General features: G+C 48.1%; 1 protein-coding gene across 5 annotated transcripts in view; it reads left to right on the top strand.

Annotated features, from left to right (window-relative positions):
- LOC123761767 (glutamic acid-rich protein) overlaps nucleotides 1-26,245 on the top strand; it is an 85,303-nt gene that overhangs the window by 25,964 nt on the left and 33,094 nt on the right. For 4 of the 5 annotated variants that reach the window (XM_045747953.2, XM_045747952.2, XM_045747956.2 and 1 more), the window contains exons 4-8: nucleotides 8,189-8,359; nucleotides 9,412-9,628; nucleotides 18,950-19,083; nucleotides 20,315-20,421; nucleotides 24,197-24,348. In XM_045747953.2, coding sequence (XP_045603909.1) covers nucleotides 8,189-8,359; nucleotides 9,412-9,628; nucleotides 18,950-19,083; nucleotides 20,315-20,421; nucleotides 24,197-24,348 — 781 coding nt within the window. The remainder of the gene's footprint in view (nucleotides 1-8,188; nucleotides 8,360-9,411; nucleotides 9,629-18,949; nucleotides 19,084-20,314; nucleotides 20,422-24,196; nucleotides 24,349-26,245) is intronic. The other variant, XM_045747958.2, reaches the window with a different exon arrangement.

Genomic DNA, 26,245 nt, shown 5'->3' with positions numbered 1-26,245 from the left:
ATAAGCTCCAGGGAGCCTCCGGGGCTCACCCAGAAAATGGCGTTTCATTACATTCAACGCTGGTTTTCTGGGGGGAGCCCCGTCGGCTCCCCGGAGCTATCCCTGGCTGATATGCTAATGTCAGACTTTGGTATCAGTCATGTGTATGGAGTTCTTAGGCCTACCGGGGACCATGGCCAGAACCGGGCCCCCTCAGAGAGGCAAGGGGAGCAATGGCCTATAGAAGCCCCCGTGTAGTTGGAAGCATTCTATGTCTGCCATCGACCGGAACAGGCACCCAGAAAGGTAAGCGCCCCAAAACAAACCCCTATTCTGGTTAAAATTGCTACCTAAAACCGAACTAGTGGATAGAACTCCCCAACCGAAAACAAGCAAACTAGTGTGACGTCACACACTGCCGCGCCGCTGTCTGCGCAGCTCCCCCCTCCCCGGGAGGGGGAAGGGGGAGCCCCAGACCCCCCGCGCCGGCTACCCACACCTCAGTTCTTGAGGCTGATGCTATAAGCGATGGTCGTGTGCTCTGGCTTCGGTGTCGCTACTGCACTGTGCTTTGCGTGTGGTGTTAGTTTTGTGGGTGCGAGAGCCAGGAGTTATCTTCAGTACTCGGGCTGCATGCGCCTAGGGCTGCCTTCCCTAGGTGCCCTGTAAGTACTGCCCTTGGGGCTTGGGGCCACCTTCCACAGGCTCCTCGGGGTCTGCCTCTGCTGGTCCGTTTTACCTTTCGGTTTTTCGGCCGCCTGTTGGGCTCTTGGGTGTTCTGTTCTCCCTTGTTACCGGCAGGTAAGAGGCAGTTTGCACTGGTAGGGGCGCAGGGTGCTGCTCAGCTTGTATTTCCCGACATCGCGGCCGGCTCTGTTCCTTGGGGTTCGCTGTCCTCTTGCGGGGTTTTGTTTTTCTTTTTGTTTTTGCCTGGTGGGGGGTTCTGTCATTTTATTCAGTTTGTTTTTGCCCTTCCACTGTTCTCCTCAGTGGCGCCCCCTGCTAGGTCCCCGTGAGTGTACACGTCCCTGGGGTTCAGCTTTAGAAGTTTGCTTGGTAGTTTTGGGCGCCGGTTTGCAGCACCCTGCCTGGGACTACCTGAGCGCGAGTCCTCTTAAAGTAAACGCTCAGGACCCTGGGAATCCCCTAGGGGGCGCGTGGGTCCGATGGATGTGACCCCGGAGTCCCCACTCGCTGTGTGCGAGTTTGAGGGTTGCTCGGTCCCCTTGTCTCAGGGTGACCCTCATTGTTTTTGCCTCTGCCACGCTGCCTGTTGGGTCGGTGATACTTTCGACCCTGAGTCCTGTGAGTGTTGCTGCTTGCTTGTGACTCAATTTACCCAATCCTCTGATGATTCTATTCGGGTACGGGCGGCACGTGCGTTGCAGTCTAGGTTTCGTCTGTTGCAACGCGCTCGGTTGGTTGCTTCCCCGGATGCCCCGGGGCTGCCCCGCTTTGCTTTTCGAGACCCGGACTTGGGGGTGGGGGTCGCTTCGATCCTGGTTCAGTCCGCACCTCCTCGTCCTTCCCCTTCTGTTCGTTCTGGTCCCCCGCCCCTGCTTCCGGCCCCGAAGCGTCTGAGGGTTTCGGGGTCGGAGCAGGGGTTACTTGATCTCGAGACTCGGGCAGCTTCGGGGGTTGCCCCTTCCGGGGGGGCGGCAGAGGCATTCGAGTCTTGTCTCCCGGCCGAAGCTTCAGGGTCTGACCAGTGGGCCCACCTTCCTCCAGCTTTTCCGGCTGCTCCGTCCTTGTCTTGTGGGGTCGGGGCTTGGGGAGAGGACTCGGCCTCAGGTCCTGTGGTGACGGACCTCGAGGCTGGGGAGGGGCTGACTTGGGGGCCTTGGGCCCCGCTGGACCCCGCCTGGGTTTTTCTTCCCACTGAGCAGGGCTTATTGTTACAAGGAGTGGGGTTTTCTTTTCCCCCCTCTGCGTACGAGTTGGATTTGGTGTCGGCCCCTCCCCGGGTTCGGTTCCGTGTTCCCCCGGGTACGTCGGTTCCGTCCTTCCGGAGGTTTTCGGCTTATCGCATCCAACCTGGTGTGGTGCGAGCGGCCTTTGCAGCTTACCTCCTGCGTGACCCGGATTATGCCTCGGAAATGGATCCGTCCACGTTCAGGTTTGGGACTTCGTTCCCTTTCTGGCTCCGTTACGAGGTTCCGGAGTCGTCCTGGCTAGCAGACTGCCCCTTGTTTGGTCTGGATTCCTGGCATTCCTTCTGTCGTTCCCGCACGCTGGAGTGGCGGGAAGCTTCCACGGTGCTTCAGGTTTTCCTGGGGGGTGAACTTGAGTACCTGAATGAGTGCTTGTTTGCCCCTGCCCTTCCCCGCGATGTGGGCGTTATTCAGCTCCATGTGCAGGTTCCCTCCCTTTCGGCGGCGCTCGTGGCGGAGGACTTGCGCGCCCGGGGCCTTTTGTGTTCGGCCTTGCGGTTCTTTTCCCTCCTGGAGCTGTCTTCGGATTGGCTCGTGGAGGATGTGGGGACGCTTGGGTCCGTCCCGGGGTCCGGCACCTTGTCCTCGGCTGCGCGTTCGTCGGCTGCCTTGTTGAAGCTGTTCACGCCGATTTTGCGGGATGCGGTTTCCCTGTTCTATGCTTCCCGTCTCGCGTGTCGGCAGGCGGTGCTGGGTTCCTCCGTGGAATCTGCTTGGGCTCTGGCTCTTAGGCGTTCTTCACCTTTTTGTCCTCTCCTGTTTGGGGGGTCGGCCGTGGCGCAGTTTATTCAGGCTGCGTCGGCGGCTTGTCGTCCGATGTCGGACTTGTTGGTTTTCCAGGGGTCCCGGGGTGGGTCTTCCCGGAAAGGTCGTGCCAGGGCTCGGGGTTCCTCTCGTCGTGGTAGGCCTCTGGTGTCAGGTTTGGGGTTGGCTCCTCCTGCGGACCCTCCCTCGTCTGGTCGGCGCGGTGTTCGCGCTGTGCGGGGTTCTGGGTCTCGTAAGGGTCGCCGGCCCTTTCGCGGTTTGCCCCCTTGACGGGGCGATGGGGGGGCGGCTTGCGCTGTTCGCCCGCGCCTGGTCCCACGATTCGTGGGCCTTTCGGGTCGTGTCTCGCGGCCTGCGGTGGCGTTGGGTGGCCCCTCCCCCCTTTGGGGGGTCGGGGCTGGCAGGGCAGGCTTCTTCCCCTGCGCTCTGTCGAGTCGTCTTGGAGTGGGTACGCTTGGGCGTCGTCGAAACGACGTCGTCCCTCAGATGGGTTTCCCGTCTGTTTCCGGTTCCGAAACGGGACTGCGCGGACCTGCGGTTCATTCTGGACTTGTCCCGTCTGAACCCCTGGGTTCATTGCCCCTCCTTTCGGATGACTACGCTGTCTCAGGTTCGGCTCCTCTTGGAGCCGGGAGCTTGGATGGTGTCCCTGGACCTCCGGGACGCTTATTGGCATGTCCCGATTCATCCGCGGTTCAGGGACTGGCTCGGTTTTGTAGTGGGGCATCTGAGTTACCGCTTTCGTTGTCTCCCGTTCGGGTTGAACCTGGCACCTCGCGTGTTCACACGCCTTACACGGGTTGTGGTGGCCCGTTTGCGTCTCCTAGGTGTTCGGGTGTTGGCCTACCTCGACGACTGGCTGGTTTGGGCTCCCAGCCAGTCAGCTTGCTTGCTAGCCAGGGATTTGGTTCTTTCCCAGCTCGCCGGGTTCGGGTTCTTGGTGAACTGGAGGAAGTCCCATCTGGTTCCCTCTCAGGTTCGGACTTGGCTGGGTCTCGTGTGGGACTCTCGAACCGCCTCCTTGTCTCTCCCTCCGGAGTCTCTCCTGCGGCTGCGGTCCCGCCTTCGTCTGTTTCTGGAGGGCCCTCGGGTCACCCGGCGGTTGCTCGAGGGGCGGTGCGGGAGCCTGAACTTCGCGATGGTGGTCTACCCGCCGGGTCGGGTTTGGCTTCGACGGCTGTTCTGGTTCCTTCGGGGTTCTCCCTTCCGCCTCTCTCGCGATCGCAGAGTTCGACCCCCGGGGGACTTGCGTCGGTTGCTGCGTCACCGGCTTTCTCTTCGGGTTTTTCGGGGTTCAGTGCCTTGGCGCCTACCCGAGCCCTCGCTCGATGTGTACACGGATGCGTCGTCTCTCGGCTGGGGTTTTGTGACCAGTGCTCACCAGGCCGGCCAGGGGCGTTGGGATCCGTCCTTCCGTCGAGCTCACAGTACGGTGCGGGAGTTCGCGGCGGTGTGGTTTGCTCTGGGGAGGATTCGGGTGGCCCGCGGATCGACGATTCGGCTCCATTCGGACTGCTCTCCGGTGGTTCATTGCCTGAACCGCGGGGGTTCGATGCGGTCCTTGTCTCTTTGGGGTTGGTCGCTTCGGGTGACTCGTCTGCTGAGTTCTCGGGGTTTGGCTCTCCTGGCGGTTCACGTACGGGGCGTGTCCAACGTCTTGGCCGACGCCCTGTCTCGCTTCGTTCCCCTCTCCACGGAGTGGACGGTCGATGACGAGTCCTTCCGTTGGCTTTGCCAGACGTTCGGGCGCCCCGAAGTGGACCTCTTCGCGTCGGCGTGGTCGCGGCGTCTTCCCGTTTATGCGGCGCCCTTCCCCGATTGCGAGGCCGTCGGGGTCGATGCCTTTCGGCTAGACTGGTCGAGGTGGGGGTTCCTGTACCTCTTTCCCCCGGTTCGGCTGTTGCTCCAGGTCCTGACTCGCTTAGAGACTTACCGGGGGAGAGTTGTCCTTCTGGCCCCTTGGTGGCCGGCCCAGCCTTGGTTTCAGGCGCTGGTTGCTCGGTGTCCGAACCCGAGGGTTTTCCCGCGGCTCCGCCTCTTTCAGCAGATCGGGCCGATACGTCACGTAGCTGGTTCGATCTTCTCCTCGAGTCTTCGTGTATGGTTTTTTTTACTCGAGTCTATCATCATCTCTATGGTGATCAGGTGGCCTCCTTGTTGGTGTCCCACCTGAGGGCTTCTTCTCGGCGGCAGTATGAAGTTTCCTGGCGGTCCTTCCGTTTCTTTTTGCGTCTTCGTCGTGTTAGCTCCTTGTCTGTTCGGGTGGTCTTGTCCTTCCTCTCGTGGTTGTTTCAGGACCGTCATCTTATGCCTAACACTGTCGCTTCGTATCGTGCGGCGCTGGCGGAGCCGCTTCAGCTTGCTTTCGGTATCGATGTTACGTCTGCGCCGTTTCGCAAGCTGTCTCGTGCATTGTTTCACCTCCGGCCTGCTCATGCGTCGCCTGAGCCGTCCTGGTCTTTGGACAGAGTGCTCGCTTTCCTTTCATCTCCTCGTTTCGTTGTGGCCCCTTCGGTCCAGGATTGTTTTTCCAAGGCACTTTTCTTGTTGGCTTTGGCCTCTGGGGGTCGGGTAGGGGAGCTTCATGCTCTCCTCCGGCGCAGGGGTTTCTGCTCTTTTGGTCGTGGTGATAGTTTTGTTCGTTTGCAGCCGTCTCCTTCTTTTCTGGCGAAGAATGAGACTGCTGCGTTCCGGAGGGGTCCATGGGTGGTTGATGCTTGGTTGGTCAGGCCGGGGGTGCATCATGTTTTGTGTCCGGTTGCGGCGCTTCGCCGTTATTTGCGCGCCACAGCTTCTGTGTCCGGAGACGCGCTGTGGGTTGATCCGGTTTCCCTTCTTTCCTGTTCGCGGGTTCGGGTCTCTCAGGTCGTCCGCAGGGTTATTAGGTCCAGCCAGCCTGCGGTCTATCCCCGTGCCCATGACGTTCGTAAGTTCGCGGCTCTTGCTGCCGTCTTTGGGAATATGTCTTGGTCTGATATTCGGGCGCGGGGATTTTGGCGGTCGAACAGGGTCCTGGCTGCTCGTTACCTTGTGAATGTCCCTGGGCCTCGTCGGGCCTGTGTTGCTTTGGGTCGGCGGTTGCAGCCAGTTGTCTCGGCTTCGAGTTGAGGGGTGAGCGACGACCGCCTCCCGGGTAAGTCCCTCTTTTTCTGTCTGTGGGTAGTTAGCTCCGGGGAGCCGACGGGGCTCCCCCCAGAAAACCAGCGTTGAATGTAATGAAACGCCATTTTCTGGGTGAGTCCCGGAGGCTCCCCGGCATCCCTCCCTCCCTCCGGTCGGCGGTTTTTCGCATTTTTGACATCCAGCCTCAAGAACTGAGGTGTGGGTAGCCGGCGCGGGGGGTCTGGGGCTCCCCCTTCCCCCTCCCGGGGAGGGGGGAGCTGCGCAGACCGCGGCGCGGCAGTGTGTGACGTCACACTAGTTTGGTTGTTTTCGGTTGGGGAGTTCTATCCACTAGTTCGGTTTTAGGTAGCAATTTTAACCAGAATAGGGGTTTGTTTTGGGGCGCTTACCTTTCTGGGTGCCTGTTCCGGTCGATGGCAGACATAGAATGCTTCCAACTACACGGGGGCTTCTATAGGCCATTGCTCCCCTTGCCTCTCTGAGGGGGCCCGGTTCTGGCCGTGGTCCCCGGTAGGCCTAAGAACTCCATACACATGACTGATGCCAAAGTCTGACATTAGCATATCAGCCAGGGATAGCTCCGGGGAGCCTCCGGGACTCACCCAGAAAATGGCGTTTCATTACATTCAACGCTGGTTTTTTGTATTAGTGCACTTACTAAATTCCACATATTCTCATCTTGTATTAAAATCATATAGCCAAGTACAACAGGATTTCTGAACCATGTGTTATCCTCTGCCTGGTGGATTTTGCACTGTTTTGAATGTATAATTACCCGCATTGCACTATTTTATGTTGATATTAAGTAATGTCGGAAAATCCGACACCATTTAATAATCATACAGATAATAGCTGTATTGTATAAACAAGTTACCCATAGAAAACGTAACTTGTAGTGGAATTACCGTCTATAGAAAACGGGATATCATCACCACATACCATTATAAATTGACCAGCTATTCTGCTGGGAATTATTCTTAAATACATTAGTCTTTGGACTTTACCATCATAAAAACATCTTATATAAATTAACTTAATTATCAATATTAAAGTAGAGTAAATGTGACCCTTCTATCACTTTTTGACATCTGGACAAGTAGGCCAGGCGTCAGGGAGGAAGGAGGGAGCCATTGTTGTGTCACCTCCGAGACGTGTGGAGCAAATTTAGCTCCTATCATATCTGGACAATGTCGGCCAGTAACGTCAATAGTATGGAGTGTTAAACAGCCATTGTTTATAACGAGACCAGAGGCTCACACGGGAGCAAATTCGGCTCCTGTTAATTTTACTTGGACGTAGTGTTATGGAAACCAAAGGTACCATCTCCAACACGATGTCTACAATTCAAGTTAAGTGTCTATCCGAAACCCGTTTATCATTCATTTATGGCCATTAATGTCAGGATATAGGGTGACCCGGTTAGATCACGTGGAAGCCTCAAACTAAAGGTAATTAAGCCAGGTCTTCATGTTCCATGTACAGTTTTCTCTGAAATACTTGTCATATATAGGATTCTGGCTTCACAGCTAGCGCACTTTTGACAGGTCAAGACGAGGAAGCAAGATTTGTGCACCAGTTACTGGGTGATATGGAAGCTACCTCAAAGAGGATAATTTGGTGTCTACACCCTAGTTATACCTGGTGGACTAACCTGCTGTACTATAAGATAAGGAACCTCTTCAATGTATGTAGTTACTGTAATTTGATTGGCTGCATATATATAAACTAATAAACCCCCCCTAATGTGTAGAGGATCGATTTGTGAGATTAAGAGATTATTGCAGAAATACAGTCCACTTATCATTATACAAATTGCTATCGAAGTATATAAATTAACGTAAATATAAATTCATATAAATTAAATAAATATAAATCTCACAGGTCGGTTCCCACAAGTAAAGACCCACAGTTCAGCTAGGAGTATTGTATGGGGATTCACTGTTTGAGTTAGTGTTGTTTAGATACTCATCTGTACATATGTATATTAAAGAACAGTTGTATAAATTTTAATTATAATAAAATTCTTGGTTTTGGAAAGCAAACCTTGACACCATCAGAATGTGTGAGAGATATTGACAAATTCATCTGTGCATAAAATCAGGAGTCATTTGTACTGGCCTATTTATAATATCTTCTGTCAAATCTTTGTATATGCTGTATAAATATAGAAGCTTTGAAGCAAGAAAGTACTTTAATATTTAAGTCAATAAGGATTCAAATTGCTTATACACCACCTGTGCATACATTTATGTAACTGACCCATATAATCTACAGGCTGGGATCTGTTGTGATGCATTACCTCTTCAGTTCATGAATTTACTTGATAAACATGTTGCCTTAAAGGCATTACAGACATTATGCCATATTTAATACTGATTTTATCTTTCCAGGAATATGGATTTTATGATTTACGTCCCCTGACTTCAGTAAGAACAACAAGAGTAATAATCGATGATGAAGGCAACATTTCATTCAGGGGTTTCAGATACATTAGCTTAAAAAATCAGAAGAAATTAGGACTGTACTTGGCCCAAGGCTTACCCAACAGAACACCTGCGTTTGTAAGAATTTTTCTCTATATGTAGTTGTTTCTGAAAATTTGCATTTAGTTGCCCCCCCCCCCCCCCTGTGGTGAGGTCTGCTGTGTCCTTTTTTACCAGAATTGTAAACAGTTTTGCAGAAGACATTCTAGGAGCCAAAAGCAAATGGAACTTATCAAAAAGTCCCTCGTAGGCAGAACTGGAAAGGTGCAATAAAGAGCACCTCTCAACCAGTCACCTCAATCTCATAATTTTATCTTTTTAATATATGGTTAATTATTATGAGTAATGTTAATGGTAATATTAGAAGTAAATAAATTAAAATTGTAAATGCCTATTGTCCACCTCTTTCCTCTGTCTACATTATTACATAAAAGACAGTGAAAACTCTATTTGGTTCTTTTTTTATTAATTAGCATACTATGTAATGTGCAAGTGTGTTTCTGAACTATCTCACTTAGTTGCCCCTAAAGGTAGGATTGTTTTTTATGGGAAGTGAATTGAGGACCCAAGAAGGGTGACATTTGAGGTACTGGTGCTATGGGAAGCTCTTCCAGCTTCATCTCTGGAACGTATTGGTACATCAGTAGGTTGCGCTGGTTGATGTCCAGCTAAAATGAGCTCTAAATTATACACACTCAGAAAGCCTTTAGTGGAATAGTAATTTTAGTATGACACATTATGCTGGTCACTCAAATTGTGCTGCAAAAAGACAGTATAGAAATGTTTAAAGTGATAATCCTAATCAAGCTAGCAGAATTAAGAAATTTCACTACTGTATTGCAACCGTCATCTACTAAATTACTACTGAATATGAATAATAACATGCTTAGTTTCTCATCTTTATGGTCTCATCCCACTTTTACACCACCCCCTCATTTTTTCCTTATAAGCACGAGCCCTGTGTATCTTACATTTGGCATAACACACAGGCAACACATAATCTTCAATAAAATCAACACAACTTGATGTTCGGTACTGTATGCTTTGTTCACCTAAATCTTGATAATTTTACTTCTATTTTTATGTGAAGTGTCACAATTGTTTTACTCATGGCTGTCTCTTCTTCACAGGCATTGAAAAAGCTAAGATTTTGGGCCATGAATCTGGAGGACAACATAGTAAAAAAAAAAAAAAGTAGCTTCCCAGGGCGTTATGTGGCAAAAATGGTATATATGCTGAAAAGATTTGGTGCAAACTTCTCAGCAGTAGAGCTGGTAGTTGGGAAATATATAGAACATTATTTCAGAATTTTCTTCGATGTTCATGTACGGATGCAGAACCTGAAATGTAAGTACAGTACACACTTTCAGTATGTGGTATTCCTGGCAGGCATTCCATGTCTTTTTGTATTCTGCTGCTCCCTAATTAGTAATCTAGCTGTACTGTGACTGGCTTACAGGTTGGTCATTTTTGTCTTAAGTTCCAATTCCCTAATGAAAATTCTCCTACAGGATGTAACAAACTAGTTTGTTGTAGAAATCATTGATTATAGATCTGGCAAACTTTAGTGTGGCAGAGGAGTGGACCTGACTTTGGAGCTGTGGAAGGTCACTAGCCAGAGATTAGGACAGTGTTGTGAATGCGACGATCGCCAGCTTCTCCTTGTATTTAACCCTCAAACCGCGCATATCATATATAAATGATATCAGTGACAAAACCAAAACCGCGCACATCATTTATATATGATTTCATGTCTAGCGCTATAATTTAAACGCCCCGCCTGGGATAGGGGCAGCTATAGTACAGCCACGACCGATAGTTGCCAGATGCCACCTAGAAAAAAAATCCAGGCCAACATTCTTGGGTGTTACAGCGTCAGTATTGAGTAAGCCACCAAGGCTGGCGCACGCAGCACGAGCTCACAGCACCGCTGTTCAGCTTGTGACCACAGCATCGCCTACAAATACCATAATATAAATGATACTGCTATTATTTAGCAGTGATAGTATTACTGAAGCCCCCTGACTGTGATAAAACTGACCAGGATTCTGATAATAGCAGGATTGTGGTGATATTTAACACTGTGCTCCATGGAGGGAGGAGTAAGGCTGTGGGAGGGAGGGTTGTGGCGTCGTTTTCTGACTGTGTGTGGCCACCATTTATTGACTGCACTCACCATACCAGCTTAGTGGTTCCATATGGTGAACACAAATGTAGATACTTATATATAACGTGTGTATAGTGTGAGATAACAGCGAGAGGAGTAGGTTGGGAGCCGCCATTTTGGTGAGGGAGGAGCATCGTCTGCACGACTTGGCATGTTGTTTACTGATGGCCACTATGATCTTTGGGCACCATACCAGCTTATTTGTTCAGGTATGGTGAATAAAACAGGTAGATACTTATATATAATGTGTGTATATAGCGTAATAACACCACAAACAATATTGTTGGATGACAAATATTAGTGTGTCTGGCCTTGAGGGCGGCCGCCGATCAGCTGACTGTGTGAGTATCTATGTCTTATGGCCTTTACTCACCATACCAGCTTAGATGTACAGTTATGGTGAACAAAACATGTAAATACGTATATATAACATCTGTGTATAGTGAATAAATACAGAAAGAGTATTGTGGAAGGTGAATGAGGGTGAGTGAGGTGGTGTTGAGGGAGGGAGTGGCAGTGAGTGGCTCGCTGGTGTTTGGCGGTCACTCCTCGTTGCTTTTTGACTCACAAGACCAACTTAGTAGTTCGTTATGGTGTACAAAACATGCAAATACTTATATATAATCTGTGTATATAGTGTAACAACAGCAAAACTATTTGTTTATTGTTATATGAACATAATAATTGAATCACTAATATGCACACCATAATTTTGAGTACAGCGATGGTTCACACATTTTATAATATAAATATACCACAATTCACTATATGGAATAATATTACTGCAAAAAAACTAAGAAAAAATCAATCAGAGACATTGAAATAATTAGGTAATAATATATTTGTGGCAACTGCCGTCTGACAGCTCGGGCGGAGTAGACCTCGTCTGGCGAAGGCTCTGCCAACGCCCCTTTTTTGGGGGGAGCCCCATCGGCTCCCCGGAGCTATCCCAGGCTGATATGCTAATGTCAGACTTTGGCATCAGTCATGTGTATGGAGTTCTTAGGCCTACCGGGGACCACGGCCAAAACCGGGCCCCCTCAGAGAGGCAAGGGGAGCAATGGCCTATAGAAGCCCCCGTGTGGTTGGAAGCATTCTATGTCTGCCATCGACCGGAAAAGGCACCCAGAAAGGTAAGCGCCTCAAAACAAACCCCCTATTCTGGTTAAAATTGCTACCAAAAACCGAACTAGTGGATAGAACTCCCCAACCGAAAACAAGCAAACTAGTGTGACGTCACACACTGCCGCGCCGCTGTCTGCGCAGCTCCCCCCTCCCCGGGAGGGGGAAGGGGGGAGCCCCAGACCCCCCGCGCCGGCTACCCACACCACAGTTCTTGAGGCTGGATGTCAAAAACGCGAAAAACCGCCGACCGGGACTCACCCAGAAAATGGCATTTCATTACATTCAACGCTGGTTTTCTGGGGGGAGCCCCGTCGGCTCCCCGGAGCTAACTACCCACAGACAGAAAAAAGAGGGACTTACCAGGGAGGCGGTCGTCGCTCACTCCTCAACTCGAAGCCGAGACAACTGGCTGCAACCGCCGACCCAAAGCAACACAGGCCCGACGAGGCCCAGGGACATTCACAAGATAACGAGCAGCCAGGACCCTGTTCGACCGCCAAAATCCCCGCGCCCGAATATCAGACCAAGACCAGGGTTCCCAAAGACGGCAGCAAGAGCCGCGAACTTAAGAACGTCATGGGCACGGGGATAGACCGCAGGCTGGCTGGACTTAATAACCCTGCGGACGACCTGAGAGACCCGAACCCGCGAACAGGGAAGAAAGGAAACCGGATCAACCCACAGCGCGTCCCCGGACACAGAAGCTGTGGCGCGCAAATAACGGCGAAGCGCCACAACCGGACACAAAACATGATGCACCCCCGGCCTGACCAACCAAGCATCAACCACCCATGGACCCCTCCGGAACGCAGCAGTCTCATTCTTCGCCAGAAAAGAAGGAGACGGCTGCAAACGGACAAAACAATCACCATACGCAAAGCACAGTGCAGTAGCGACACCGGAGCCAGAGTACATGACCATCTGAAGGCCCGGCCTTCTTTTCAGACGCTGCTTGATAGGTGTCCGTACCCGAGGCGTTTTTCCTGAGGCTCCGCCTCTTTCAGCAGGCCGAATCGGTCCTGTCCGTGACTGGTTCGGCCTTCTCCTTGGCTCTTCGCGTCTGGTATTTTGACGCGGGTATCACCTTCTCTATGGTGTTCAGGTGGCTTTGTTGACGGTGTCCCACCTGCGAGCTTCGTCTTGGCGACAGTATGACGTTTCATACGTTTTCTCGTGTTTTGTTTCCCCTCCGGCCTGCTCATGCATCGCCTGAGCCATCCTGGCCCTTGTTCAGGGTGCCTTCTTATCTTCCCCTCAGTTTGTGGTAGCTCCTTCGGTTCAGTTTCCTGCTCTTTGGTACTGGTGGTAGCTTTATAGGTGTGCAGCCTTTCTCTGTCCTGGTGACGGTCGAGATGGCTGCTTTCCGGAGGGGTTCTTGGGGTATTGGTACTTGATTGGTTTGGCCGGGGGGTGCGTCCTGTGTTGTCCGGTTGTGCTTTTTGCTGTTGCCGGCGTACCGTGTCTGGGGATGCGCTGTGGTTGATCCGGTTCCTTCGTTCCCTGTTTTCAGGGCTCGGGTCTCCCAGGTCATCCGCAGTGTTTTCATTCTTCCAGCCTGCGGTCTGTCTTTGCGCCCGTGCTGTTCAGACGTTTGCAGCTTTTGCTGCTGTGTTGGTGACGTCTCGGGCTCATTTCGGGCGCAGGGATTTGTGGGTCGCACAGGTTCTTGGCCGCCCATCCTTATGCGCGTCTGCTCTTGGGCGTTCTTGTTGCCTTGGGTCGCAGGTTTGCGACCGGTTGTCTTGGCTTTGCGTTGCAGAGTTTGTGGCGGCCGCCTCCCGGGTTAGCCCTTTCTTTTCCTTCTCTTTGGGTATGAAGCTCCAGGGAGCCGTAGGGGCTCCCCACAGAAAACCAGCGTTGAATGTAATGAAACGCCATTTTCTGGGTGAGCCCCGGAGGCTCCCTGGCAACCCTCCCTCCCACCGGTCGGCGGGAGGGAGGGTTGGTTGAAGCTTAGCTTCCGAACTGGAGCTTGGCAGCAGGCGCGGTAGGTCCGGGGCTCCCCCCTCCTCCTCCCGGGGCGGGGAGGGCTGCGCGGACGATCGGCGCGGCAGTAAAGTGTGATGTTTGCTTGTTTCCTTCTGATTGTAGGGAGTTTTCTACCTCTCTGTTCGGTTTTTGTTTTAGTTTTTACCATGTGGGGTTTGTTTTGTTATGCCTACCTTTCTGGGTGCCTAACCCCGGTCGATGGCAGATAAGGAAAACCCCAACCACAAGGGGTTTTCCAGGGCCATTGCTCCCTGAAACCTCTCTGAAGGGGCCAGGTTCTGGCGCTGGTCCCTGGTAGGTCTGAACTCCTTAGCTAATGTCCCGGTCTAATATAACATACATTAGCCCGATAAGCTCCAGGGAGCCTCCGGGGCTCACCCAGAAAATGGCGTTTCATTACATTCAATGCTGGTTTTTTAGTGTGAAGAAGTGAGAGATAACCTAGGACTTTGCTACAGTTGTTTCTCTGAGAGCTGAAGCTAACTGCCTATATAGACACCCATCCCAGAAATCAGTTAGCAATGGCAAATTTGATCAATCTGAAATGTGTATACAGCACATACAAAATCAGTTAAATACACATGATTTCTGGGGGGAGCCCTGTCGGCTCCCCGGAGCTTTACCAGGCTGATATGCTATTGTCAGATGTTGGCATCAGTCATGTGTATGGAATTCTAGGGCCTACCGGGGACCACGGCCAGAACCTGGCACCCTCAGAGAGGCAAGGGGAGCAATGGCCTATAGAAACCCCCGTGTGGTTGGAAGCATTCTATGTCTGCCATCGACCGGGTCAAGCATCCAGAAAGGTAAGCATTCCAAAACAAACCCCTATGCTGGTGAAAATTGCTACTTAAAGCCGAACTAGTGGATAGAACTCCTCAACAGAAAACAAGCAAACTAGTATGACGTCATACGTCACCGCGCCGCTGCCTGCGCAGCTCCCCCCTCCCCAGGAGGGGGAAGGGGGAGCCCCAGACCTCCCACACCGGCTATCCACCCATCAGTTCTTCGGCTGATGCTATAGGCACCGGTTATGTGCTCCGGCTCCAGTGGTTGTTTCAGCACTGTACCTAGAGTGTGGTGTCTGTTTTCTAGGTGGTGCGTGAGCCGGGAGTGATTCTCTAGTACTCGGGCTGCATGCGCCTAGGGTTCCCTTCCCTAGGTGCCCTGTAAGTACTGCCCTTGGGGCTTGGGGCCACCTTCCACAAGTTCCTTGGGTCCTGCCCCTGCTAGGCCGTTTACTGCTTGGTTTTCGGCCACTCTTTGTGTGCTCGAGTATTCTGTCTCCCTTGTTCGCCTTAGAGTAAGGGGCAGTTTTTGCACTGGTGGGGCGCAGGGTACTGTGCAGCTTGTCTTTACCAATCATGGCGGCCGGCTCTGTTCCGCTTGGGTACGCTGTTCTCTTGCGGGTTTTTTTTTTATTTTGTTTATCTACCTGGTGGGGGGTGAGGTCTGCCTTCGTTCTTGCCCCTTGTGTCCCTTGTGTTCTGAGTATTTTCTGGTGGTACCCCCTGCTAGGTCCCCGTGAGAGTACACGTCCCGGGGGTTCAGCTCTTAGAAAGTTGTTTGGTAGCTTTGGGTGCCGGTTAGCAGTACCCTGCCTGGGATTACCTGAGCGCGAGTCCTCATATAGTAAACGCTCGGGACCCTGGGAAACCCCTGGGGGCGCGCGGGTTCGATGGATGTGACCCCAGAGTCCCCCCTCGCTTCCAGCGAATTTGAGGGTTGCTCTCACCCTTTGTCTCTGGGTGACTCTCTGCTTTGCCTCCGTCTGCTGCCTGTGGGGTCGGTGACACCTTCGACCCGGAGTCCTGCGAGTTTGGTTGCTCGTTGTGGCTCGGTTACCCAGTTGTGCTGACTAAGCGGGTGCGGGCAGCAGGGGCGTTGCACTTGAGCCTTGGTGGTGGCAACGTTCTCGTGGTTTACTCCCCGAGAGCCCCGGGGCTTCCTCGTTTTGGTTCGTTTTGGGACTTGGGGGTGTTGGTTGCTTCGGTTCCATCCACGCCCCTTGTCTTTCCCCTGGATCACCCTTCCTGCCTGCATCCGGTTCCTTTCCGTCTGTAGGTTCGGGGCGGGGTTTTGATGGTGTTGAGACTCGGGCAGTCTCGGGGACTTCCCCTTCCGGGGTAGTGACGGGGGCATTTGAGCCTGTTCCTCCAGTCGTGTTGTAAGAGTCTGCCAGTGGGCTCCCTTCCTTAGTGTTTTCACAGCTGCCCTGGTTTTCTGGTACGGCCAGGGCTTTGGGGGAACGGCTCGGCCCCGGGGCCTGTCGTGTAGGGTCCCGGGGCTGGGGATGGGCTGACTTGGGGGCCTTGGCCCCGTTGGACCCCGTGGGGGTTTTTATCCCCCTCGAGGCGGGGCTTGTGGTTACGCGGAGTTGGGTCTTTCCTCCCCACTCACCGTACGTGCTGTTGGGCGTCGGTCCCTCCCCGGGCTCGGTTCCTTGGCCTTTGAGTCGGTTGGTTCCGTCCTGTGGGTGGATGTTTCCTCCCACCCCTTTTTGGGACGGTGTCTTCGTCATGTTTTCCCATTCTTGGGGTTCTACGTGACTTCTGGTCTCGGTGGTCTCGGGGTGCGCCTGCACCTTTGTGTGCCTTCGGGACTAGTGTTGGCTTCTGTGTTCTCGAGGGTTCGGGAAGGTTTTTCGCTACTTCCTGCATTATTGGAACGTCTGTCGGCTCCTTGTCCTTGTCGCCGTTTTGGGCTACTTGTGGCCCGGTTGGGCTACTTGTGGCCCTGTTGGGCTACTTGTGGCCCTGTTGGGCTACTTGTGGCCCTGTTGGGCTACTTGTTGCTTTGTTGGGCTGCCTGTGGCCCAGTTGGGTTCCTTTTTGGGCTCTGTCTTTGCTTCGTTGGCCGGTTTTATTGTTTCTGCTTCCTCTTTTGGCTACTTTTCTAGTGCAGTAGTCCTGGTTGGCGCCTTCCCGCAGAGAGGGTTGTGCGGTTCGGCCAGCGTGTCATGCGCATGCGCCGTAGTTTGCTTTGGTCTGGGCGGTGTTTCATTGCTGGTGTTTTGCGCCCTTTTTGCTACAGTGCTTCGCCTCTCGCTCTTCTCCCTGGCTGCAGTTTGTGCCCCTTCGCTCCGGGGGTGTCCTGGTTCCCAGTTGTGGTGAGGACGCCGCGTTTTTCCCTGTGTCATGGGTGTGAGCCGCCTCCTTCGCCTCTATGTGCTCTCCTGCGGGTCCGGCTGGGTCCGGCTCTGGCGTCTTCACCTGGCGGTGCTCCCAGGTCCTTCTGGGCACGGTTGAGTCATGTCACGTTCGTGCCACAATTCGCCAGGTGAGTTTCTGCGGTCTGGTGTCTTTTGGCCGGGCGCTGGATGCGGTGTTGTTTATGTACCTGTCTTTATTTAGGTATATTTTTGTACGGCTGAGACCGTTCGCACACCAGTGACTGTCCCTTTTTCAACCCTTCCTGTCCCCCTCATGTTCATGTCCAACCCATGCTAGAGTCATTCTGGGGACCCGCCTTTTTTCATGTTGTGTGGTGTGGGGGTTGTGGGGTTGGTTCTGTACTCGCCTGGTAAGGCTCTGGGCTGTGCTTGCAGGGTTTGAGCTCTGGCTCTTGGGTCCCGCCTATCTGGTAGAACTTGCGGGATAGTACCAGTGGAGTGCAGTGGTGCTATAGGCACAATTGGGGAACACTGTATAACCATCAGAGATCTGCCTCGCGGGTTCGCCTCTGGTTGGTGGTCGAGTGGCTTCATGGTAGGTGTCCCACCTGCGTGCTTCTCTTGGCGGCAGTATGGGGTATTTTGGCGGTCCTTCCTTTTCCTGTCCCTTCTTAGGTGGTTACTCTTGTTAGCTTGGTTTACTCTCGGCTTGGTTTTCTGGTGGGGGTTGGGGGCCGTCGTCTTGCCACATACTGTCGCCTCTTTTCGTGCGGCACTGGCGGAGCCGCTTCGGCTTGCTTTCGGTCTTGGTGTTGCTTCTGCACCGTTAGTAAGCTGTCTCGTGCATCGTTTCACCTCCGGCCTGTTCGTGCATCGTTTCACCTCCGGCCTGTTCGTGCGCCGCTTGCACCATTCTGGTCTCTGGTCAGCGTGCTCTGTCTTCTCCTCGGTTGGTAGTGCACTTTCGGTTCCGGTGTGTTTTTTCGTCGGCTCTTTTTCTTTTTGGCATTTGCCTCTGGGGGTCGGGTCACTGAGTTTTCTTGCTCCTTCGGTTTTAGCGTTTTGGTTGTTTGGTGGCAGCAGTCTCCATCTTTTCTGGCGCGGGGTGGGGCTGCTGCATTCTGGAGGGGTCCAGGGTTGTTGGTGCTTCGTTGGTCGGGCCGGGGGTGTGTCGTGTTTTGTGTTCAGTGGCGGCCCTCCGCTGTTGTTTGCGTGCCACGCCGTCTGGGTCCGGAGCGCATTTTGCTTTGATCCGGTTCTGTTCTTCCCGGTTCACGGGTGATGGTGTCCCAGGTTGTCAGCCGTGTTCTTGCGGCTCAGCTGCCTGTGTTCTTCCCTCATGCCCGTGGTGTTCGTGGCTTCACTGCTCTCGCTGCCGTCTGGGCGACATGTCCTTGCGGTCTTTCGGGCATGGAATTTTGGTGTTCGTTCGGGGGCCTTGCTGCACGTTGTTCTCGTGTTCCCGGGATTTTTCGGGGCTGTGGCGCCTTGGTTTGGCGTTTGCTGCCGGTTGTCTCGCTTCTGTGGGGGTTGTGTGGTGTCCGCCTCCCGGTTCCGTCCCTTTGACCTTCCTCTGTGGGTAGTTAGCTCCGGGGAGCCCATGGGGCTCCCCCCAGAAAACCAGCGTTGAATGTAATGAAACGTCATTTTCTGGGTGAGACCCGGAAGCTCCCCGGCAACCCTCCCTCCCTCCGTTCGGCGGTTTTTAGCATGTTTTTGACATCCAGCCTCAGAACTGATGGGTGGATAGCCGGCGTGGGAGGTCTCCCCCTTCCCCCTCCCGGGGAGGGGGGAGCTGCGCAGACAGCGGCGCAGTGACGTATGATGTCATATTAGTTTGCTTGTTTTCTGTTGAGGAGTTCTATCCACTAGTTCGGCTTTAGGTAACAATTTTCACCAGAATAGGGGTTTGTTTTGGAATGCTTACCTTTCTGGATGCTTGACCCGGTCGATGGCAGACAGAATGCTTCCAACCACACGGGGGTTTCTATAGGCCATTGCTCCCCTTGCCTCTCTGAGGGGCCAGGTTCTGGCCGTGGTCCCCGGTAGGCCCTAGAACTCCATACACATGACTGATGCCAAAGTCTGACATTAGCATAGCAGCCTGGTAAAGCTCCGGGGAGCCTCCGGGTCTCACCCAGAAAATGGCATTTCATTACATTCAACGCTGTTTTTTTCAACCCTGTATTTATATTTGCATTTGTGTATAGGTTTGCCATCACTAATAATTTTCCCAGCAGTATTACATTTGACTAATGCAGTACTCTTCTTTCAGTTCGAAGTGGAGCTTGGCTGGATACCGAGACAGAAAGACTTAAGAGAGGAATTGTTGAAGTAATGAAAGTGAAGTCATGGAGAGACGCTGAAAAGAAAAGAATCAAATGGCTGAAGCTTATTCCGTATGTTAGGGTAAGACCATAAATATGATGCTCGAGATATCAGCAATGGTATGATTGCTTACAGACAGTAAGTCACAATAATGTGGCTAAAAATTAGACATCCAACCCATACATCTGAAAATAATGAAAGTAATGACATTTCAGTCCATCCAGGTCCCCTACACAACTTGATAATTGTCCAGGACAGATTGAAACATTGTCACTTCCTTTATTTACAGGTGTGTGGGTTGAGTGTCTGTTTAAAATATGTGGCTTCCCCACCATCTACCACTTCGTTGTGACAAGTCTCAATAATAATAAAGGATATGTGGTATATTGGCTCCTGTCTATATTGATAGGCAATTTAAATATTATGGTTTAATAACTAGATCCTGAAAATAATGTACTTGTAATAGATTTGTATGATTTATATTATAATGACCGTTTACTGAAAGATAATTTAATTAAAGTAATCAGGAATATACAATCTCGAATACTACAGTCTGTACTTTGACCACAACCTCTGTAAAATACAATGCATAATAAATATAAAGCATCCCAACAAAATATTCAGCTAGAATTATTGATTAGGTTAAATTGATTTTCAACAATTAGTGCTGTAATGGGAAATGTAGAGCTACAGTATTGAACATTCCATGGAAAAAGAGGATCTTCATTAGGTATGTTCCATTGGGAAAATGCAATAAAAAAGTGTTGAAATGGAAAAAAAAAGAGGTCTGACATAGAAAACAATGCAGGCAACTTTACTGAAGGAAGAATATTACTGATATGATAGAACAACCACAAGTATCTCAACAAAGGAAAATAGGCCTGTAGACCGCTTGCACTCGACATCACATGGCAGAGTATTGTACGTAAAACTGTGGTTGTGGGAGGAAACTGACACTGCCCCTTGAGTCATTTATATAATTAACCACCAAAGACCAAGAGAGTTGTTACCTGAAAAGAAACTGCAGCGAACCCCATTCACCAAGTCAAAATAATTTTTCCTCCAAAATGATGAAGGAAAATTTGCATGCTGCCCTTTTTCAGTTCATTTATATTGCATATCAAATACTAAATTTCAACTGTTATATTAAAATGTCAGCAATTGCATGTATTATAAAGTATTGTGCAGATGTAGGCCCCTAGAACTACCTGGTGCCTATACTACATGAGGCTGCTTCCCTACCCCTCAGTAGAGTTAAGTTTAAAGACCAAGGTAATAAAGATTAATATTGTTCATACTCGGTTTGTTTCAGACACGTAATAGTAATTACATGAGAGAGCGCTTTTTGTGGATTTGTCGTACTGGCTACGAAACAACAAAAATGGAGAGATATTGGTTTTGGGCAAAGCTGATTCATGTGTAAGTAACTGAATACTTGTATGTAATTTTGCTTAAACAGGAAGGTGCTTTATATATAAGTTTTAGGAAATGTACATTTATTAAACAACATTTGATGCTATTTGGTCAGTAGTATGAGAGTAGGGAAATGTTGGACTTGTGGGTATAAAGAAAAATTTGTCACTGATATCAAATTCAACAAGTAACACTTAATGGGCCAGCCAGAGGCTTAGGGCCCTTGCAGGAATATCCCTTAAAAAAAAATAAAAAATAAGAAAGTACCATTACAGTAAATTGCATTCACATTTCTGTGGAAACAGTCCAAGTGAATGGAATACTATTACAATATTTATTTTTGCCATAAAATTATTGCAGTATTTTAGCTTCTTTAATTTTGTTAAAAGAATATTAGAGATTAACACTTTCACATGCCCGGCATGCGCGCCGCAAACTTTGACGTCAAACTCCCGGCGGTGCGGGCGAGGGCACTGCCACACCAAAATGTGTATTCTCGTTTCAGTTTTCCCACCTTAATTCTCGTGCTACGTCTTTCGTTTTGGTATCATTATGTTCGCAATAGAATTCCCTACAGGTGTATATATATACATATAAATGTCCAAAAACCAGCATGACTCCCCACATCAAAGCCTAAAATAAGCAAAAGTTACCTGTGAGCACACAAAATCAGTAAAATGTGTATACTCGTTTTAGTTTTCTCACCTTAGTTCTCGTGCTATGTCATTCATTTTGGTATCATTGTGTTCGCAATTAAATTCCCTCCAGATGTATATGCATATAATGTCCAAAAGCCCGGCGTGACTCCCCACAGCACAGCCTAAAGCTACCCATGAACGAGGAATAATCACAACCTAATGTGTATACTCGTTCAGTTTGATGACATCAATTTTCGTGTTATGTCTTTCATTTTGGTCTCAAATTGTTTGCAATATAAAGGCACGTATTTTAAAACTAGTCCCATAATAATAGAGCAATAAATGGAATTTTAACAAATATTTTAAGTTTTGGACGCACATCATCACAAAATTATTTATATCTTTCCAATGTTCTGACATCGATTTTCGTGTTTCATCTTTCATTTTGGTCTCAAATTGTTCGCAATATTAAGGTGCGCATTTTAAAACTAGTCCCATAATATTAGAGCAATAATTGTAATTTTAACAAATATTTTAAAATTTTGACCAAAACGTATTTATAATCATTCAAGTGTTCTGATATCAAGTTTCGTGTTACATCTTTCATTTTGATACTGTATCAAATTGTGTGTAATTTAAAGATGCTAATTTTAAAACCACTCCCAGATTGATAGGATAAAATTTAAATTTTTAACAAATATTTTAAATTGGTGACGCATTATGTGTCACAGGATATGACTCGAGAAAAATTGGTGACGTATTATGTGTCACGAGATATGGAAAGTGTTAATGTTTAATTCCTTAACCCCTTAACTGCATTGCCTCAAAATATGACACCCCCGCAGTGCGCAAGAAATAAATTCTCTGGAAAAAATTCTTGTTTCTTTTTAAAGTGTCAGAAACCCTTCCCTCAGTATAGGTATGTAGAAAAAAAAATCAAAATTGTACTTACTTTGGCTTCTATGGGGTCCGTAAGTTGGGGCGTGACGTCATCATTCCCTGTTCGCCCGTGACGTACGCTCCCGGGGCCAGTAGGGCGCACGGGGTGGGGCGCGCGAGTTGCCGCAAATATATTTTCGTTCATTTTTTTCGCACAGTTCCAAATACATTTTATTTGTTTTTACGTGCTAATCCTATGTATAGTGAACACGTACACTATATTATGGCAGTAAAACATCCGTATTGTCCGAAGACACTGTGTTACGTGCATGACACTTGTGTACACATATGCAGCACATATTTACTATGTATCATGCTAATTTATGTATATATACAATCTATTTACACACTATACACTGTCACACACTATATACATTCACCATCAACACACTCAGAACACCTCGAGTGAGAGCAGCCACACCCAGCTAGTCTCCCTCACTCCAACATCTTACTCGTCAACATTGCTCCTCCCACCATACTGTTATAGTTCTTATTACACATGTTCTATATGTCTACATGTTTTATTTACCAGAACTATGCAAGTAAGCTGGTATTGTGTCCAAACAGTACAGTGGCCACCATACATTGCATGAAAAATCACACAGCCGACAGCAGACGACTCTACGATTACGTCACCTCCCTCACCAAAATAGCTCCTCTCAACATTCTCCTGTTGCTGTTCTTACACTATATACACACACTATATATACCCATGTACATATGTGTTGCCCATAGCGAACCACTAAGCTAGTATGGTGAGCAAAACAAGAGTGGCAGCCACACACACACGATGAGGCTACCTCAATTCTCGCCCTCCCTCCCTCACCAAAATTCCTCCTTCCACAATACTACACACAATGCTAATTATAACCACAATCCTGCTATTATCACAATCCTGGTCACTAATTCCTGTAAATGAATAATTGACCACACGTTTATTTTGAAAAGGAACCTAAGAAATCATTTGAAGATTCCTAGATGGACGAAATAATGCTGTGGTGCTGTGGCTAGCGCTGTGAACATCGTGAACAGCGTTGAATCACTGATATTTGAACATTGTACCCAGTCATTATCACACTCAGGCTCTTCTATAACACTATCATGGCTAAATAATACAAGTTATATATATATTTTGACATTATTAGGCGATGCTGTGATCACACGCTGAACAGCAGTGCTGTGCGCTCATGCTGCGAGTGCCAGCCTTGGTTGCTCACACATTACTGAGGCTCCCACACCCGGGAATGTGGACCACAATTTTTTTTAACGATGGCGTCTGTTTACAAGAGCCCTGAGGAAGCTGATGTGAACCCGTTGTAGTCGCGGGACTTTTGAATGGAACGTGAAAAATACAAATACCCAGAGGCGCGTTGCGCAAACCAGATGTGAGCCTGCAGGCGCGTTGCATAGTTTAAGGGTTAATCCTTAATACAGTAACGTCAGTGTATTATATAGTCAAATTTCTTTGGACTTGAGCTCTTCATTTAACAAACACATTTATAACCTGGAACATTCAGGTAAATTTCATATCTAGCCAAATTAATATGTTTTCCTCAAAATTTGTGTCAGCCAGTTGAATAATAAACGGTTTGCTTATCTGTCATCTGTGCTGGGTAACCTCCTTTGTCGTCAGTACTGGCAAATAAGCTTTGTATCATGAATTACTTGATGATATTCATTATTAGACATCCAGTTAGACTGTTAGAATTGTTCCTTGCCTACCATTGTCCCGAAGAAGGCCATATAGAAATCCTTATCCAATTAGAGGGAAGGTCACACGAGCCTAGCATAGTGACAGTGATGCAGTGGTTCCATTGGCTCTTGGCTCAAGGGAACATCAGACGGGTCTCAGCTCAAGCAAATATAATTTGCCTAGTAATGTTTAAAAGTAAATTCATATACACATACATTATCCTTACCACTTTTCCCACTCATATATAGTAGTATGAGGCATCATCACTTCAAAGTAAAAGTGATGAAAAAAAAAAAAGGTTGGGTTCCATGAGCATAGCTCTTTTTGTGTAACAACAGTACAGAGAAAGTATATTAGGAATGTCTTCCAGTTGTCATATATTTTATTTATTGTTGTTACTCATTACACTCTCAGCACTTATTCTCATTATTGTACCTATTGCATCTATTCTCATTATGTTCCCAGTACTCATTATACCCCATTTTCATGTATATTTTCTTCCATTTTACAGCATATATGATTCAGGTGTTGACCATCTAAGCCTCGTGGACTGGGACGCTATAGCTGAGCAGTTCCCAGGTAAAAATGTTTACTGTGTGAGATTAGAATTCCGAAACCTCTTCTTCCATAAGGTCCCCAGTCAACACCAATCACTGCTTCAAGGTTCGTATGACAATGGGTAGTTGTTGTTCGATTATCTGGATGAATTTGATTTGGACCTAATCTCATCCTCATATAGATCTGGATAACCTGGTAACACAATTTTTTAATATTTAAAAAATATTAATAGCAATATAAAGAAAATCATACTACTGTAATGTGATAATATATATATATATATATATATATATATATATATATATATATATATATATATATAGATATATATATATATATAGATATATATATATATATATATAGATATATATATATATATATATATATATATATATATATATATATATATATATATATATATATATATAGATATATATATATATAGATATATATATATATATATATATATATATAGATATAGATATAGATATAGATATATATATATATATATATATATATATATATATATATATATATATATATATATATATATATATATATATATATATATATATATATATATATATGTCGTACCTAATAGCCAGAACGCACTTCTCAGCCTACTATGCAAGGCCCGATTTGCCTAATAAGCCAAGTTTTCATGAATTAATGTTTTTTCGACTACCTAACCTACCTAACCTAACCTAACCTAACTTTTTCAGCTACCTAACCTAACCTAATCTATAAAGATAGGTTAGGTTAGGTTAGGTAGGGTTGGTTAGGTTCGGTCATATATCTACGTTAATTTTAACTCCAATAAAAAAAAATTGACCTCATACATAATAAAATGGGTAGCTCTATCATTTCATAAGAAAAAAATTAAAGCAAATATTTTAATTCAGGAAAACTTGGCTTATTAGGCAAATTGGGCCTTGCATAGTAGGCTGAGAAGTGTATTCTGGCTACTAAGAACGACATATATATATATATATATATATACACACACACACACACACACACACACACACACACACCTTTCGACCTTTGAGGATCACCCTAAACGGTGCCAAACAGATGGAAGAAGTACTAAGGAATGCTAGAAAATTGCAAAGGGATGAGGATGGGAAAGGGTGGTCGTTAAGACGAGATCTTTCAAAAGAAGATAGAGAGAAGCTGAAACTGAACCTCGCCGAGGCAAAACATTTAAATGAGAGCAGGAATGAAGAAGAAATAAATTCTTTTTTCTACAAAGTGATAGGGGGAGGCAAACCAGTAAAGTGGTACATAAAGGCAAACCAACAAAATCAATAGAGAGAGGGGGAGTGAAGAATAAGGAGAGGGGGAACAAGTTCCTGAAGATTGCATACACCAACATAGATGGAGTGAGATCGAAGATACTGGAGTTAAGTGATGTAATACAGCTGCAGACACCAGACATTGTTGCACTCACGGAGACAAAACTTGAAGATGTAATTTTAAATGAGGTCATATTCCCAAGGGGCTACTCAATTTGGAGACGGGACAGAAAAATTAGGAAAGGCGGTGGCGTTGCTGTGCTGGTAAAAGAACACCTAAAGGTGAAGGAAATAATGACTGCCAATCCACAAGAAGTTGACATAATAGCACTAGAGATCTGCTATGAGGATGATAAACTAATGATGATAAATGCATATAGTCCACCGCCAAGCAGCACATGGTCAAAGGAGGAGCTAGATAGTAAACGTGAAGGTCTTATAACAATAATGAGAGAGATTATAGCGAGAGCGGATAACGATAGATCACGACTGTTGATAGTCGGTGACTTCAACTTGAAATCCATAGACTGGGAAGCATATGAAGCTAAAACAGAAGATTTTTGGACCTGTAAATTTGTAGACCTCATCCTGGAAACATTCTTGTATCAACATGTTAAACAAGCTACGAGGATGAGGGAAGGGGACGTTCCATCCATGCTAGATTTGATATTTACCAGGAAGGAGGAAGAGATATTTGACATTCAGTA

This window comes from Procambarus clarkii, chromosome 24 (assembly GCF_040958095.1).
Source record: "Procambarus clarkii isolate CNS0578487 chromosome 24, FALCON_Pclarkii_2.0, whole genome shotgun sequence".
Taxonomy (NCBI): Eukaryota; Metazoa; Arthropoda; class Malacostraca; order Decapoda; family Cambaridae; genus Procambarus; species Procambarus clarkii.
Note: the sequence above shows the minus strand (reverse complement) of the source record. Positions and strands in the feature narration are given on the sequence as shown.